The 16,798-nt window shown below is 40.2% G+C and overlaps 1 protein-coding gene across 1 annotated transcript in view; it reads left to right on the top strand.

Moving 5' to 3' along the window:
• Positions 1-16,374, top strand: part of LOC138851607 (GTP:AMP phosphotransferase AK3, mitochondrial-like) — a 35,014-nt gene extending 18,640 nt beyond the window's left edge. The window contains exons 2-3 of the mRNA XM_070080897.1: positions 6,950-7,009; positions 8,835-16,374. Coding sequence (XP_069936998.1) covers positions 6,959-7,009; positions 8,835-9,062 — 279 coding nt within the window. The 5' untranslated portion in view covers positions 6,950-6,958 and the 3' untranslated portion in view covers positions 9,063-16,374. The remainder of the gene's footprint in view (positions 1-6,949; positions 7,010-8,834) is intronic.
• Positions 16,375-16,798: the final 424 nt, after the last annotated feature.

Below are 16,798 nucleotides of genomic sequence, written 5' to 3'. Positions count from 1 at the left end.
GTAAAAAGGTTGAGAAATGTTGCTATACCATATACCACTTTATGGGAAAAAAGTTGTTTGCTTTACCTCATGCTATGTTTATATGCATGCAGTACCATACCTCAGCCACACCCCTTCCACCCACACCAACTGCTCATTAAACTTCCCATCCCTCTCATGGCCACACACCCTCCACCCACACCCAGCAACCTCACCCATACCACACAATCCCCACCTCAATATTTCCCCACACATATTCACCCACACCATTCCAACCAGTAACCTCCACCCACACTGCTTTCTCATGGTCACACACCTCCACCCATACCATTCCAACCAATAACCTCCACCCACATTACTCCCCCTTGACCATGTTCCTTCATCCACATCATTCCAACCAGTAACTTCCACCCACACATGTACCCCATGGCAACACACCTTCACCGACACCATTCCAGCCAGTAACCTCCTCCCACACTACTCCCCCATGGCCACATGCCTTCATCCACATTATTCCTTTCAGTAACTTCTACCCACACAGCTCCCCTATGGCAACACACCTTAACCCACACCATCCCAACCAACAACCCACCCATACAATTCCCCCCACGGCTCACACCTACATCTAGCCCTCCACTTTCGCAAGTTTCACTTTCGTGAGCTTCGAACATTCACAAGTGCCCAGCCACCCAATCATATTTACCAAACAAATGCGGGAAAAAAGTACAGGAAAGCGCTTCCCGCCGTGTCCCTACTACCATCCCTCTTACCCCCTCCCCAGCAGCCCACCAGTCCGCCACTCGCTCAGTCATTGTCCAGTTACCACTACCCCTACTGCCTCACCTGAACCTCAACCTGTGGCAGAATCTGACTCTAGCAATGTCGGCAGTGAAGAGTTAGAATCCACACACTAGACTCATCATGCCATGGGGTTACACTCCATATAATCACCTCCATTCAACTGTCATCAGTAACTGCATGGCTAATTATCATCATCATCTCAAGTCATCAGAATTCATCTGCCTAACCTTACAAGTGGTCAGTGTTTTGTTTGTTCATTATTTGTTATTAAACCATAACATGTACAGTGGTACCCCAAGTTTCGGCCATAATTCATTCCAGAAGGCTGTTCGAGTGCCGTTACCGAATGAATTTGTTCCCATAAGGAATAACGTAAATTAGATTAGTCCATTTCAGACCCCCAAATGTACACTTACAAAACAACTTACAATAATACCCTTAAATAATTGTTGGAGTTGTGAGCTGTGTGAAACTCGAGGTACCACTGTATATACAATATTTTACGATGTTTTCGTGAGTTTTATGATCATTCATTGTTCATTAGGTTAAGGAAGCAGTATTGTTAGGCTAAGTAAATGCTATTACAGTGGAACCTCGACTTAGGAGTGTCCCAGCATATGAGTTTTTCAAGATACAAGCTGTTGCTCTGTTGATTTTTTGCTCTGAGTTACGAGCCAACATCCGAGTTATGAACGAGCTTTCCCCTCCCCTTCCCCCTCAACTCACAACCCGCACACCTTGCTTGTTTATGATTTCATGCTTTAATTCCATGGACAACATCATCATTTTTTTTCTTCTCAGCACTGTCGTTTGCACTTACTTTTTTAGGACCCATCGTTAGAAAAAAAAAATTTGGCAGAATAACTGCATGAAATGCAAGCAATCATGAGAGAGATGCTTCCACAGTGAGGTAAACAGTGCACTGAGTTGGCGGCATTCTGAAGCTCATTATTATTATTATTATTATTATTATTATTATTATTATTATTATTAATTTAGGGAAGTGAAGCTCGCTCATTATTATTATTATTATTATTATTATTATTATTATTAATTTAGGGAACTGGAGCACAGATCCAATTCCCTAGATCAAGAGCCCCTAACCAGCATCAAGGCTTCTTGATGCTGGTGAGGGGCTCTTGATCTAGGGCATTGGATCTGTGCTCCAGTTCCCTAAATTAATAATAATAATTGAGATTAACAAGTTAAGAAAGCCTAGAGAACAAATGGATTTGTCAGTTAAAAATAGGAGAGGAGAGTTATTAAATGGAGAGTTAGAGGTATTGGGAAGATGGAGGGAATATTTTGAGGAATTGTTAAATGTTGATGAAGATAGGGAAGCTGTGATTTCGTGTATAGGGCAAGGAGGAATAACATCTTGTAGGAGTGAGGAAGAGCCAGTTGTGAGTGTGGGGGAAGTTCGTGAGGCAGTAGGTAAAATGAAAGGGGGTAAGGCAGCCGGGATTGTTGGGATAAAGATAGAAATGTTAAAAGCAGGTGGGGATGCAGTTTTGGAGTGGTTGGTGCAATTATTTAATAAATGTATGGAAGAGGGTAAGGTACCTAGGGATTGGCAGAGAGCATGCATAGTTCCTTTCTATAAAGGCAAAGCGGATAAAAGAGAGTGCAAAAATTATAGGGGGATAAGTCTGTTGAGTATACTTTGTAAAGTGTATGGTAGAGTTATTATTGAAAGAATTAAGAGTAAGACGGAGAATAGGATAGCAGATGAACAAGGAGGCTTTAGGAAAGGTAGGGTGTGTGTGGACCAGGTGTTTACAGTGAAACATATAAGTGAACAGTATTTAGATAAAGCTAAAGAGGTCTTTGTGGCATTTATGGATTTGGAAAAGGCGTATGACAGGGTGGATAGGGGGGCAATGTGGCAGATGTTGCAGGTGTATGGTGTAGGAGGTAGGTTACTGAAAGCAGTGAAGAGTTTTTATGAGGATAGTGAGGCTCAAGTTAGAGTATGTAGGAAAGAGGGAAATTATTTCCCAGTAAAAGTAGGCCTTAGACAAGGATGTGTGATGTCACCGTGGTTGTTTAACCCTTTGACTGTCGAAGGGCCCAATCCTGAAGTTGCTCCTGGTGTCGCAAAATATTCGAAAAAAAAAAATTATTTTTTCTTATGAAATGATAGAGAATCTTTTCCCGATTGTAAAGACACCAAAAAAACGAAATTTGATGGAAAACTGACGGAATTACGCTCTCGCAAAGTTAGCGACTTCGGCGATATTTAAAAATCGGCAATTTCGCCCACTTTGAGCCCTATTTTCGGCTAATTCCGTTATTCCAGTCAACCAAACTCATAACTATTTCTTCAGAACTCTATTTTTTCTATCGATTGAGCACAAGAAACTGCCCATTTACCGATTTCAACTACCCAATAACATGGTCAGAAATTTGCAATTTGGCCAATTTCACGAAAATTAAAAAATACGACAATTTCAAAATAAGGTCCAGAATGAACAATGCAGACATTCCTGGCTCTAAAATAAGATTTTCTTTGTTCATCAGTCATGTCTCCAGGTCCCTGTGATATTACTCTTGCTTTTTATTTTGAAATTTTATTCAAACAAAAAATAGAAGATTTACTGTTATGCAGACTACTGCAATACTGTAATAATTGTAAAAATTACATTAACCCATTCATGACTGCGTATTAGAATGGCTATTTGGACATTTATTGGACAACGACATCATTTGTTTACTTTTGAACATCGGCAAAAATCAAACATTTCCTGTACTTTGTGCTCCATTTCCAGGTTCTTTTTATAGTAAAATTAATCAAAATCACCTCCATTTCTATAATATAGTTTCCATTCTATCAAATGAGACCATGAAAACGAGAATACAACCACAAATACTATACGAAAATACACCACAAAGTCGGCATTTTAATTAAAAAAAACGGTCGGAGTTTTTTTTTTCTCATTATGCACTGCGTGCTCCAGGATTTTTTTTATGTGGTGCACACTGACCACACAGACCCATTCTCTCACATGTGGGCCTACTAGCTTTCTCCTGCCTGATTTGAAGCCGCTAGAATTTATGAGTATATATACGTCAAACACGGTACCTCACAAACGTATATATACGGCCGCGACGGTCAAAGGGTTAATATATTTATAGATGGGGTTGTAAGAGAAGTAAATGCGAGGGTCTTGGCAGGGAGGGGGTAAAGGAGGTTTTGTGTGCGAGGGGCTTGGACTTCCAGCAGGCATGAGTGAGCGTGTTTGATAGGAGTGAATGGAGACAAATGGTTTTTAATACTTGATGTGCTGTTGGAGTGTGAGCAAAGTAACATTTATGAAGGGGTTCAGGGAAACCGGCAGGCCGGACTTGAGTCCTGGAGATGGGAAGTACAGTGCCTGCACTCTGAAGGAGGGGTGTTAATGTTGCAGTTTAAAAACTGTAGTGTAAAGCACCCTTCTGGCAAGACAGTGATGGAGTGAATGATGGTGAAAGTTTTTCTTTTTCGGGCCACCCTGCCTTGGTGGGAATCGGCCAGTGTGATAATAAAAAAAAATAAAAAAAAAATTATTTATTATCATAATAATACATAATAATAATAATGACCGAGCTTCAGAAGACTGCCACTAGTTGGCACAGTGAACGACACAACATCAGCTGAGCTGTGCATGTGTTTGTCGCTGTGGAAGCATTTCTCGTGTTATTATTGCCAAATTTCTTTTTTCTAACCATGGGTCCTAAGAAAGTAAGTGCAAAGGACAGTGCTGAGAAGAAAAAGAGGATGATGTCCATGGAATTACAGCATGAAATCATAGATAAACAAGCAAGGTGTGCGGTTTGTTTGCGAGACAGTACAAGCTAGTAGCAAGTAGCCTAGCTTCCACCCTCTACCTCTGCCAGCATATGTACACTTTATAAAACCAGTTTATTTCTTTACATTCTATTGTGTTATTATACAATATTTCTTATTTATAAATACATTGTTTCAGTGTTTTCCTTATGATACTAGTGATCTAGTGAAGTTAGCCTCACAAACACTCGATTTTCTGTTATAATAAGAGCATGGGAAGATACAGTCAGAGAGGGAGAGGGAATGACCACCACTGCCACCACTAGTCACATAATGACGTATTTTATTCATTCTAGAGTATATATCATGTTTCTATGTTAATTATATTGTTTATTATGTCAGATGAATTGTGATAGATAAATAAGGTGTGGAGTTGATATTAGTGTCATATTGAAGTATTATGTCCTGCCTTCCAAGAGCAGGAATTCCGCTGGAACAGATTAACCCTTTCAGGGTCCGTCCCGTAGATCTACGGCTTTACGTTCAGGGTCCAAACCGTAGATCTATGCCAAAATTCTAGCGCCGTCAAATTTAGCATGAGAAGGCTGGTAGGCCTACATCTAAGAGAATGGGTCTGGGTGGTCAGTGTGCACACCATAGAAAAAATCTGGACACCCACATGGCATTGTGGGAACGCCGGCAAAGTAGCTTTGTTCATAGTGCCTGGCGGCAAGATGCTCTCACTCCCCACTCACTCTCCGGGCGAATTCTGACTCTCCTCTTCACAACTTACAGTTCTAAGACTGATGGAAGTGGAGCTGAAGATGAATTCTATGGTTTTGAACCATATGGTACCATTGTGCCATGTGATACAATGGTGCCATATGGTACAATGGTGCCATGTCATACAATGGTATCATATGGTACAATGGTATATGGTACCATATGGTACAATGTACGTATAGTACATTGTACCATATAGTACATTGTACCATATGGTACAGGGTACAGGGACCCTAATGGAAATAAATCTGACTTTTTTGGGTTATCCTAGGTTCTCCAAACATATGCTGCTAAGTATGATATTCTATGTAACTTTATTTGTGTATAACTAAATAAACTTACTTATGATGCCACATGCACTTGAGTAAGTTTATTCAGGTGTACAGAAATACAATTACATAGATTATCATACATAGTAGCATATGTATAAAATCCTGGGACAACGCAAAAAAGTCAGGGTGACTTATTTCTATAGTTATCCCTGTATCTGTACCATATGGTACCCTGCACCATATTGTACCCTGCACCATATGGTACCCTGTACCATATGGTACCCTGAACCATATGGTACCTTGTACCATATGGTACCCTGCACCATATGTTATCCTGTACTGCATGGTACCCTTTACCATATAGTACAATGTACCATCTGGTACCCTGTAAAATATACTGTGTACCATATGGTCAATAGGTGTTGGTGGCATGAGACACCAGCCAAGACTGAGTGAGTGGCGACGCAAGATAGCTACGCAGTTTCCCAGACAAAGTGCTTTGTCATCCACCTCAAGGAACACGTAAAATTCCTGTACACTTGTAAATATATAATAGAACATTACTAATATACAACATTTTTGCATATTTTTGTTGTAAACAACTGTTGTAACCAAAATAATAATGAAAATATTAGTGTGTTGAATACAACAGTACCATATGGTACAATGAACCATATGGTATCATTGTACTGTATGGTACAATGTACCATATGGTACCATTGCATCATATGGTACCATATGGTACCATTACACCATATGGTACCATAAGGTACCATTGCACCATATGGTACCATTGTATATGGTACCATTGTACCAAATGGTGCCATTCTACCATGTGGTACCATTGTATCATATGGTACCATTGTATCATGTGCCACTGTGCCATATTGTACCATATGGTACCATTGTATCATATGCTATTGTACCATATGGTACCATTGCACCCTATGGCACCATTGTACCATATGGTACTATGTGGTACCATTGTACCAAATGGTGCCATTCTACCATGTGGTACCATTGTATCATGGTACCATTGTATCATGTGCCATTGTACCATATTGTACCATATGGCACCATTGTACCATATGGTACCATTGTATTCAACACAACAACCGCACTAATATTTTCATCATTTTGTTTACAATGAACTTGTAAACAAGTTTTGTAAGCAATATAATGATAAACAAATTAGTGCAGTCTTTGTGTTGAATACAATGAGTGTACACTTATACAATATACATTATACTGGTCTCACAGGCCACAAATGTTATTAGAAAAAGAAAAAATTAGAAAAGAAAAGAAAAAAGTATAAAAAAACATAAAATAAAAAAATGGGATTTTGCAGAAGTCATTGATGTTGCCGCCACCCGGTCATTTTGGGTCAACTTCCCGCCGCTGTATCTCCGTAAGTACTGATCAGAAAAAACTTTTTTTTTTGTCTTATTACCTTCACAAAAATATACTCTTTAATTCTGTAAGAAAAAATAATTTTTTTTTTTTTTTTTTTTTTTTTTTTTTTTTTTTTTTTTTTTTTTTTTTTTTTTTTTTTTTTTTTTTTATTTTTATTTTTTTTTTTTCAAAATTTCTTGGACACTGGAGCACCACTTCAGATTTTGGCCTTGGACCCTGAAGGGGTTAATGGCATTTCAATTAATATAAATGAGGAAAATTGAACTCCTAAGTCGAGGTACCATTGTATAATATTTCGCTACAATATATTTGCACATCAAAACATCAGCGAATGCTACAGTACAGAATTATTATATTTCCCTACTTCACATTTGTGCACCAAACATTCGCAAATTTTCAAGATTCGCGAGGTTCTTGATTCCCTAACCCTCGCGAATATGGAGGGCCTCCTGTATGCAATTTTCCTACTACCTGAAGACCACACTTTGCCCAGCCCCACAACCGTGCACCCACACCTTAACCCAGCCTTTCACCTTAACATTCCATCCCACATACACAATCATTTAGCCGTATACCACTCTCATTACCACCTATGCTACCAACCACACACTCACCCAGCCAGTCACCCATTATCCAGTCACCACCCACACCAGGCCATCGACAACCACACTTTTCACCCACACCACTCCCCTACAGCTTTACCCTCACATAGCCCCACTCCCACACCTTACCCATGCTTACACTCACACCACCCCTTCCCCCACAGCTTCAACCCACACAGCCCAATTCCCACAGCCCCGCTTTACCCATGCTTTCACAATCCGCACCTAGTCACCCACCACCCTCATTACTGCCCACATCTACAGCAACTGCACACCCACCCAGTCACCCACCACCCACACCACCACTCACATTGGTCCACTGCCACTGCCACCTGCATTGGACCACCAACACTGCCACCCACATGGTCACTATCACACCACCTCATTGCTTCCAGACTTCACATCCCCCCACACCACAATCCCCCAGCATGCTCCTTCTCTTAACACCAACCTCCAGCTCCTGCCCCAACCCCTCCACCATTCGGTCTTCACCTCCCACAATACCAGTTCCCCCACCCCCACACTGAAACTGCTCAACCCAACTGCTCTAACTCCTCCCATGTATGCCCCAGTCACTCTAACCCCTTCTTTATAACTCCCATACACTTGTAGCAAGTAGGACAACCAAACAACATAGTACATCTGTCTGCTAGCAGAGTTGTGGTTGCAGGATCTTTGATGTACATCACCACATTGACCTTCACTTACGTTATCAGCATTGTTTTTTGAGACCACTAAAAATGTAGTTTTTGAGGGGGTGGGAGGTGTATAATGAACATAACCCTATTTTTCCCATATGTTTTTCAGTTTTACTTGATATTTTAATACACACTGTTTTCTGGAACGTAATTACCATTTTTTTTTCCAATGGTCTGCTGTATATATATTTTAATGTATAATATAATATAGTATATAAAATCATAGCCCAACAAAAATTCCAGACATGTCCCCATGCTATTCATAGATTTTAACCAACTTAACATTCAAAATATTCACACATACTATTGTGCATATTACCCAGAGTTAAAACAATTTATGAAGAGCTGCAACAGATCATAGAGGCATAAGAATATCTCTGATATTCCATGTGTACACCTCGACCCAACTAAATGCTCCATACAAATCAAAGGGCCCAAAATTTGAAACTTGCTTATAATGTAAGTTTTTCTTCCCTTTATAGTATAAAGTAGCCCAAGTTATATCTCAGTATATTTACAGGGTGTGGATGATGTGACTGGTGAAGCACTGATACAACGAGAGGATGACAAGCCTGAATTTGTCAAGCAACGTTTGGAGGAGTACACAAGCATAACTGATCCATTGAAAGGATTTTATGATGATTTAGAAATCTTGCAGGTTTTCCATGGAACTGAATCCAATGAAATCTGGCCACGTGTTCACAAATACCTTCAGAATTACCTTACAGCACTGAGTGGCCCTTTTTAAATGTTATATTGACTTAAACTTGATGGCAAAAATTTGTTATTTCTTGTCAGACATTTTATAATAGGAAAGTGTTCTTTACTTTTTATATACCTACAGTTTTTATGAACCATTGTCTGTCCATCCATTATTAATTTTGTATGCAGTTAACCACCTGTTAATGAAGCAGCAACTGTCTAGATAACTCAAAAGACACAAACTTCTTGTTAGTTTTATTTTGATTTGATTTTATGGATCCAGTACTAATAAGTCATTTATTTTGACCTCCAAAACTGGATGAAGTCCTCACATATTCATCTGGTCAAGTTTTTGAGGGATGTCTAAAGCCACTACTGTACGGTGCTTGTGCTCCGAGGATGGGGATGTTGCATTTCAAAAGGTCATGTGAGCTGTGATGTCAGCTTGCCTCTGGGAAGACACTGAATGAATGATGTGTAAAATAAAAACACAATAACAATAACTCATTTGTATACTGTATTTAGTACAGCCTCTCCTCACTTAGCGATGTACTCGTTTACCAAAGTCTCGAACTTACGATGGGCTCTCTGACCAGTATTCATACCTACATAATGTTTATTAGAGCTGACTTCCTCTATTTTATTAATTTCAATATTTAGTATACTATTGTATAAACATTTAACCCTTTCACTGTCGACAGCCCTGATTTCTAAACTCTCGCTGTGTCGAAAAATATTAAAAAAAAAAAATTATTTTTCCCTCCCAAAAACTTAAGAATATTTTTGTGAGTGTTTTAAAACAAAACAAAAAAAAAAATGCAGTCAGAACTTACCGAAATATAGAGGTGTGAAGTTGACAGAAAATGAACTGCTTATGGCAACATCGACAAGTGCCGCTCACTTTGTAATATTATTTTTACTCTTATTGTATTTTTTTTTTATTTTTTAATATTTTAATTTTTCAAGTAACTTTTGTGGCTTGTGACACCAATATAATGTGTAATGTATATATATCCACTCATTGTATGCAACACAATAACCACACAAATGTTATCATTACAATGTTTACACAACCTGTTTACACAAACCAACAATAAGTTGTTTATTACTTATGTTCTATAATATACAGTGGACCCCCGCATAACGATTACCTCCGAATGCGACCAATTATGTAAGTGTATTTATGTAAGTGCGTTTGTACGTGTATTTTTGGGGGTCTGAAATGGACTAATCTACTTCACAATATTTCTTATATGAACAAATTCGGTCAGTACTGGCACCTGAACATACTTCTGGAGTGAAAAAATATCGTTAACCGGGGGTCCACTGTACAGTGGTATCACGAGTTATGAACTTAATTTGTTCCAGAAGGCTGCTCGAGTGCTGATACCGAACGAATTTGTTCTCATAAGGAATAATGTAAATTAGATTAATCCGTTTCAGACCCCCAAAAATGCACTTACAAAAATAGATTTACATAATTGGTCAAGTTGGGAGCTGTTCAAAACTCAAGGTACCACTGTATATACACATATATAGTCACTGGACACGTTCCTAGAACTGCTACAGCTTCTGGAAGTTTGTTGTTGTGTGTGGGTGGCCTTTGTTGTGGATGTGCTGAGTTAGCGGCATGGCTGGTGTCACAATGATGCAATACACAACAAACACTACCACCCATTACCCACACCTTCCCCAACAAGCATGCTCTTCCTCACCACCCACATGGAAATAAGTCACTTTGTCCAATTTTTTTTTTTTTTTTTTTTTTTTTGGGGGGGGGGTTATTCTAGGTTGATGGTCGTCTGGGTCATCTTTACTTCCTTCCTTCCTGCCTTCCTTAATTCTTTCCTTCCTTCCTTTCTTCCTTACTTCCTGCCTTCCTTCCTGCCTTCCTTCCTGCCTTCCTTCCTGCCTTCCTTCTTTTCTTTCTTCCTTCCTTCCTATATTCCTTCCTTCCTTTTCTTTCTTTCTTCTTTTTCTCTTTCTTCCTTCCTTCCTTCCTTCTGGTATCCTAGGCATTGCTTTCCAATTCAAATTCATTTATCTCTTTGCAAGTAATACTTTGTGGCTATGTATTTACAATACATAATAGGTTGCAGTGCAAAAAGAGCCTCTATTATGCTTAGGCATTATAGGCTGACTTAATTGTATGGCTTACTGACTACTTAACATTAAAGAAATTTATCATAGTTGTACAATAGTTCTACTAGTTATAAATGAATCTAATTTATATAAATCAAAGGATATATTCATATTTCAGTCACAAACTGCTCAAAACCATGAAATTCATCTTCACTGACAATTCCATCTGTGTTACAACTATCACTTGGGAAGAGAAGAGTCCCAGATTTGCCAGTGAATCAGATATTTCTTAACGCTAGGCGTGCTGAACAAGGACTACTGAAATGGTGTTCCCACAATGCACCACTGGATCCCTGATTTTTTTTTTATACTGCACACACTGACCATGCAGACCCATTCTCTCACATGTAGGCCTACCAGTTTTCTCCCACTAGAATTTTGGTGTAGTATTATGGCACCAACACTGGCTTGTAAGCCGTAATACTATGGCACCAACAGTAAAAGGGTAAAAAATATACAGTGGACCCTCAGCTAACGATAATCCAGCTAACGATACATTTTAACGCAAAAATTTTGCCTCAGCTAACACTAAAAGACTCGCCCAATGCAATTCGTTCAAGACGCATCCACGTGTGGCCTGAGCGCACCTCAGTTGTCCTGTGGATGCCAGTGTTTACAAGCCAGCCAGTGCGGTCGCATCCACGCATACAATCTGAACATTTCATATTATCACAGCGTTTTTAGTGATTGTACCTGCAAAATAAGTCACCATGGGCCCCAAGAAAGCTTCTAATGCCAACCCTGTGATAAAAAGGGTGAGAATTAGTATGGAAATTAAGAAAGATTTTGAAGGGTTTGGGGCTAACCCTGAGACACCTATGCCAGTTGTGGAATCCATTGTGCCTACTTAAAAGATTAAGGAAATGTGTGCAAAGTGGGCTGAACTGCAAACCCTTATTGATGAAAATCACCCTAACACAGCTATTGCAAGCTATGCTGGTGACTATTACAATGACAATGTTGTGGCCCATTTAGGTAAATCTTAAAGGAACGGGAGGTACAGACCTCTATAGACAGATTTGTTGTGCGACAGAGGTCCGGTGACTCTCAAGCTGGTCCTAGTGGCATTAAAAGAAGAAGGGAAGTAACCCCAGAAAAGGACTTGATACCTCAAGTCCTAATGGAAGGGGATTCCCTTTCTAAACATTAACAACTTCCACACTCTCCCCTCCTCCCATCCCATCAATCATCACCAGATCTTCAGTAAAGGTAAGTGTCAGTTTGTGTGTATTAAAATTAATATTTCATGTGGTAAAAATTTTGTTTTTTTCATACTTTGGGGTGTCTTGCACGGATTAATTTGATTTCCATTATTTCTTATGGGGAAAATTAATTCGGCTAACGATGAGCTTTCAGGAACGGATTAATATCGTTAGCTGAGGGTCCACTGTACTAGAAATGTTATAAATGGTGCAAAGGTGATATTAAAACAATATCAAAGATGGTTGACACAAACTCACTACCATTATAGTATGCTCCTCACTTAGCGACAAATTCGTTTACCAATGAGGTCTTAGGAACGGAACTCCATCGTTAAGTGAGGAGAGGGTGTATAGCTGAAGAGTAAATTGTATGATGGTGATGTGAGGTGCTTGTTCAACTGACCCTTGCATTACAGGGCACACCATAGTAAAAGGGTTGCTATATAATTTTTTTTTTTTAATCTTTAAAAATAACAACTAATTTTATGTAATGTTGAGCTGCTATGATAAAATCTGCAAATGCTGTATTTTTTCCATCATATAAAATTCAACAAGTATTTCTAAGAATTTAAAAAAAAATGCAAGTTATACATGCATCTGGGTCCATGTCATAGTTCTACAGATAACATAAAAAAGGCACAGTACCGTGACTGGAATGATACACAAATAATCCGTACATAGAAGAGAGGAGCTTATGACGATGTTTCAGTCCGAGTTGGACCTCTCTTCTGTGTGGGATATTTGTGCATAATTCTACAGCTTTGAAGCCAGTGTCAGCACCATAGTTCTACGCCATGAGCTCAACTTGCTCAGATAAACAATGAGTGGTAAATTTGAGCCTAGATATAAGAGAATGGGTCTGTGCAGTAAGTGTGCACAATTTAAAAAAAATACTACAGCAAGCAGCACATAATAGGGAAAAGAAACTGTGACTGTGGTTTTGGTTTAAAACGGCGACTTTGCGGTGTATTTTTCTATGGTTTTTATGGTTGTATTTTTGGTTTCTTGGCCTAATTTAATAGAATGCAAGATATATTACAGAAATAGAGATGATTTGACTGGTTTCATAATTGAAAGCTTGAAATTGAGCTCAAAGTTGTGGAAATGTTCAATTTTTGCCAGTACAGCCTCTCCTCTCTGTTCCTAAGACCACGTCGGTAAACGAATTCGTCGCAAAGTGAGGGGCATACTGTAATGGTAGTAGGTTTGTGTTTAACCATCCTCGATATTGTTTTAATATCACCCTTGCCCCATTTATTACATTTCTAGTATGTTTTTAAATGTTTATACAGTACATGTAGTGTATTGTATATTGTAATAAACCGAATAGAGGAAATCAGCTTTAATATACATTACACCTACCATCCTACTTATGACCTGCTCGATATACGACCACTAGTACTTACGACTGTACTGTTTACAGCTTAGCTTACGTTATTTTTCACTTTTCTGTTCATGCATACAAGTGTATTCGTAAGTTTTCATGCATACAAATGTATTCGTAAGTTTTCATGCATACAAATGTATTCGTAAGTTTTCATGCATACGAATGTTTTGTGTGTAAATCAATAACTGTTTGTGTTGTACACAGTGTTTCTCTTAAACCTTGCAGTATAAAATACAGTACTAAAAGCATAAGGTTCGACTTGTGTCCATTTTGACTTATGACTGGTTGGTCAGAACCAAGCTCGGTGATTAGTAGGATGATACTTGTATTTAGGTATGCATACTGGTCAGAGAGCCCGTCGTAAGTCCAAGTCGTCGGTAAACAAGTACATTGCTAGGTGAGGAGAGACTGTATTCCAGAATACACTACTGGCTACTCTGACATGCATTTTCAAATGCACTGGCATTATTTATACAACTATTACAATAATGCATAACTAAGTTTTCTAGTTTTTGTGTGTAAAAATTCAAAATGGAAAGCAAGGGAGGCCTAGGGATGTAACTAATGAACAGAGGAAATGTGTTTTTAGTGCCAGGAATGTCTACATTGTTTATTCTTGACCCTGTTTTTAAATTGGCAATTTTTTAATTTTGTGTGAAATTAATGGATTCTGATCAGTTTACTGGGTAGTTGAAATAGGTAAATGGGCAGTTCTTGTACGCAGTTGATAGAATAGAAGGAATACTAGTGAAATAGCTGTGAGTTTGGCTGTGTGGAACAATTGAATTGGCCAAAAATAGCACTCAGGTGGCAAAACCACCAATGCATAAATACTGCCAAGAACGCTGAATTTGCGAGAGTGTAATTTCGTAAGGTTTCCATCAAATTTCTTACTTTTGGTTTCATTACCTTCAGAAAAAGATTCACTCCATGCGATTTTTTTTTTCTTCATCAATTCGACCCTGAGAGCAAGTTTGGGTCTCAACACTGAAAGAGTTAATATTTATTTTTTTTTATTATCACACTGGCCGATTCCCACCAAGGCAGGGTGGCCCGAAAAAGAAAAACTTTCACCATCATTCACTCCATCACTGTCTTGCCAGAAGGGTGCTTTACACTACAGTTTTTAAACTGCAACATTAACACCCCTCCTTCAGAGTGCAGGCACTGTACTTCCCATCTCCAGGACTCAAGTCCGGCCTGCCGGTTTCCCTGAACCCCTTCATAAATGTTACTGTGCTCACACTCCAACAGCACGTCAAGTATTAAAAACCATTCGTCTCCATTCACTCCTATCAAACACGCTCACGCACGCCTGTTGGAAGTCCAAGCCCCTGGCACACAAAACCTCCTTTACCCCCTCCCTCCAACCTTTCCTAGGCCGACCCCTACCCTGCCTTCCTTCCACTACAGACTGATACACTCTTGAAGTCATTCTGTTTCGCTCCATTCTCATGGTTAAAATTGTTTGTTAGCTCTACTTTTCAGTATACACCTATGTGTCGCAACACGTTCCAACAGGCTTGCGGCAGTGTGTTTCTTACCACACTCACAGTCTCGCTGCCCTTCATTATTGTTGCAGCAGTCATAGAAGGTGGTTGTGCTGTGCAAATTTATATTTTGAGATGAAAGGTAGGTGATTTTCTTAGCCAACCACTTTTTAAACTTATAATAAATGGGCTTGCAGGGCGGATACACCAAGTACTGCTGCTTTCTAAGTGAATAGGACAGCCGTGCAAGAGGTTCCCACTACATCAGGAGAGACTGGCCAACTCGTCAATCATTGGAGCCTGGGATGAAAAATGTTCAGCATCCACCTCTCGTTGAACTGAACAAAATTTTGCTACCACCACTACATATAAAACTAGGGCTCATGGAAAACTTTGTAAAAGTTATGGACAAATTTGGTCAGGAATTCAAGTACAGTGGACCCCCGCATACCGTTGGCCTTACATAACGTTAAATCCGCATACCGCTACATTTTATCGCTAAGATTTTGCCTCGCATACCGCTAAAAAACCCGCTCAACGCTGTTCGTCCGAGACGCGTCTATGTGCGGCCTGAGCCACCCTCACATGTTCCGCCGGTGGCATTGTTTACCAGCCAGCCTCCGCGGTAACATCCAAGCATACAATCGGAACATTTCGTATTATTACAGTGTTTTTGGTGATTTTATCTGCAAAATAAGTGACCATGGGCCCCAGGAAAGCTTCTAGTGCCAACCCTACAGCAATAAGGGTGAGAATTACTATAGAGATGAAGAAAAAGATCATTGATAAGTATGAAAGTGGAGTGCGTGTCTCCGTACAGCTGCTGCTGCTGCTGCTGTACCACCGTCAGCTGCTGCTGCTGCTGCACTGTCAGCTGCTGCTGCTGCTGTAGCACCGTCAGCTGCTGCTGTACCACCGTCAGCTGCTGCTGTACCACCATCAGCTGCTGCTGTACCACCGTCAGCTGCTGCTGTACCACCGTCAGCTGCTGCTGCTGCTGTAGCACTGTCAGCTGCTGCTGCTGCTGTAGCACCATCAGCTGCTGCTGCTGCTGTACCACCGTCAGCTGCTGCTGCTGCTGTAGTACCGTCTGCTGCTGCTGTAGCATCGTCTGCTGCTGCTGTAGCACTGTCAGCTGCTGCACCACCGTCAGCTGCTGCTGCTGCTGTAGTACCGTCTGCTGCTGCTGTAGCATCGTCTGCTGCTGCTGTAGCACTGTCAGCTGCTGCTGCTGCTGTACCACCGTCAGCTGCTGCTGCTGTAGTACCGTCTGCTGCTGCTGTAGCATCGTCTGCTGCTGCTGTAGCACTGTCAGCTGCTGCTGCTGCTGTAGCACTGTCAGCTGCTGCTGCTGCTGTACCACCGTCAGCTGCTGCTGCTGCTGCTGTAGTACCATCTGCTGCTGCTGTAGCATCGTCTGCTGCTGCTGTAGCACTGTCAGCTGCTGCTGCTGTAGCACCATTGTTGGTGTGGCTTATTGAGAATACCAAGAAACAATTAACCCCAGAGGATTAGCCACCCAGGATAACCCAAAAAAGTCAGTGTCATCGAAGACTGTCTA

Source organism: Cherax quadricarinatus, unplaced genomic scaffold (assembly GCF_038502225.1).
Source record: "Cherax quadricarinatus isolate ZL_2023a unplaced genomic scaffold, ASM3850222v1 Contig1205, whole genome shotgun sequence".
Classification (NCBI taxonomy): Eukaryota; Metazoa; Arthropoda; class Malacostraca; order Decapoda; family Parastacidae; genus Cherax; species Cherax quadricarinatus.
The sequence above is the reverse complement of the archived record's forward strand: the minus strand, read 5'-3'. Positions and strand labels throughout refer to the sequence as shown.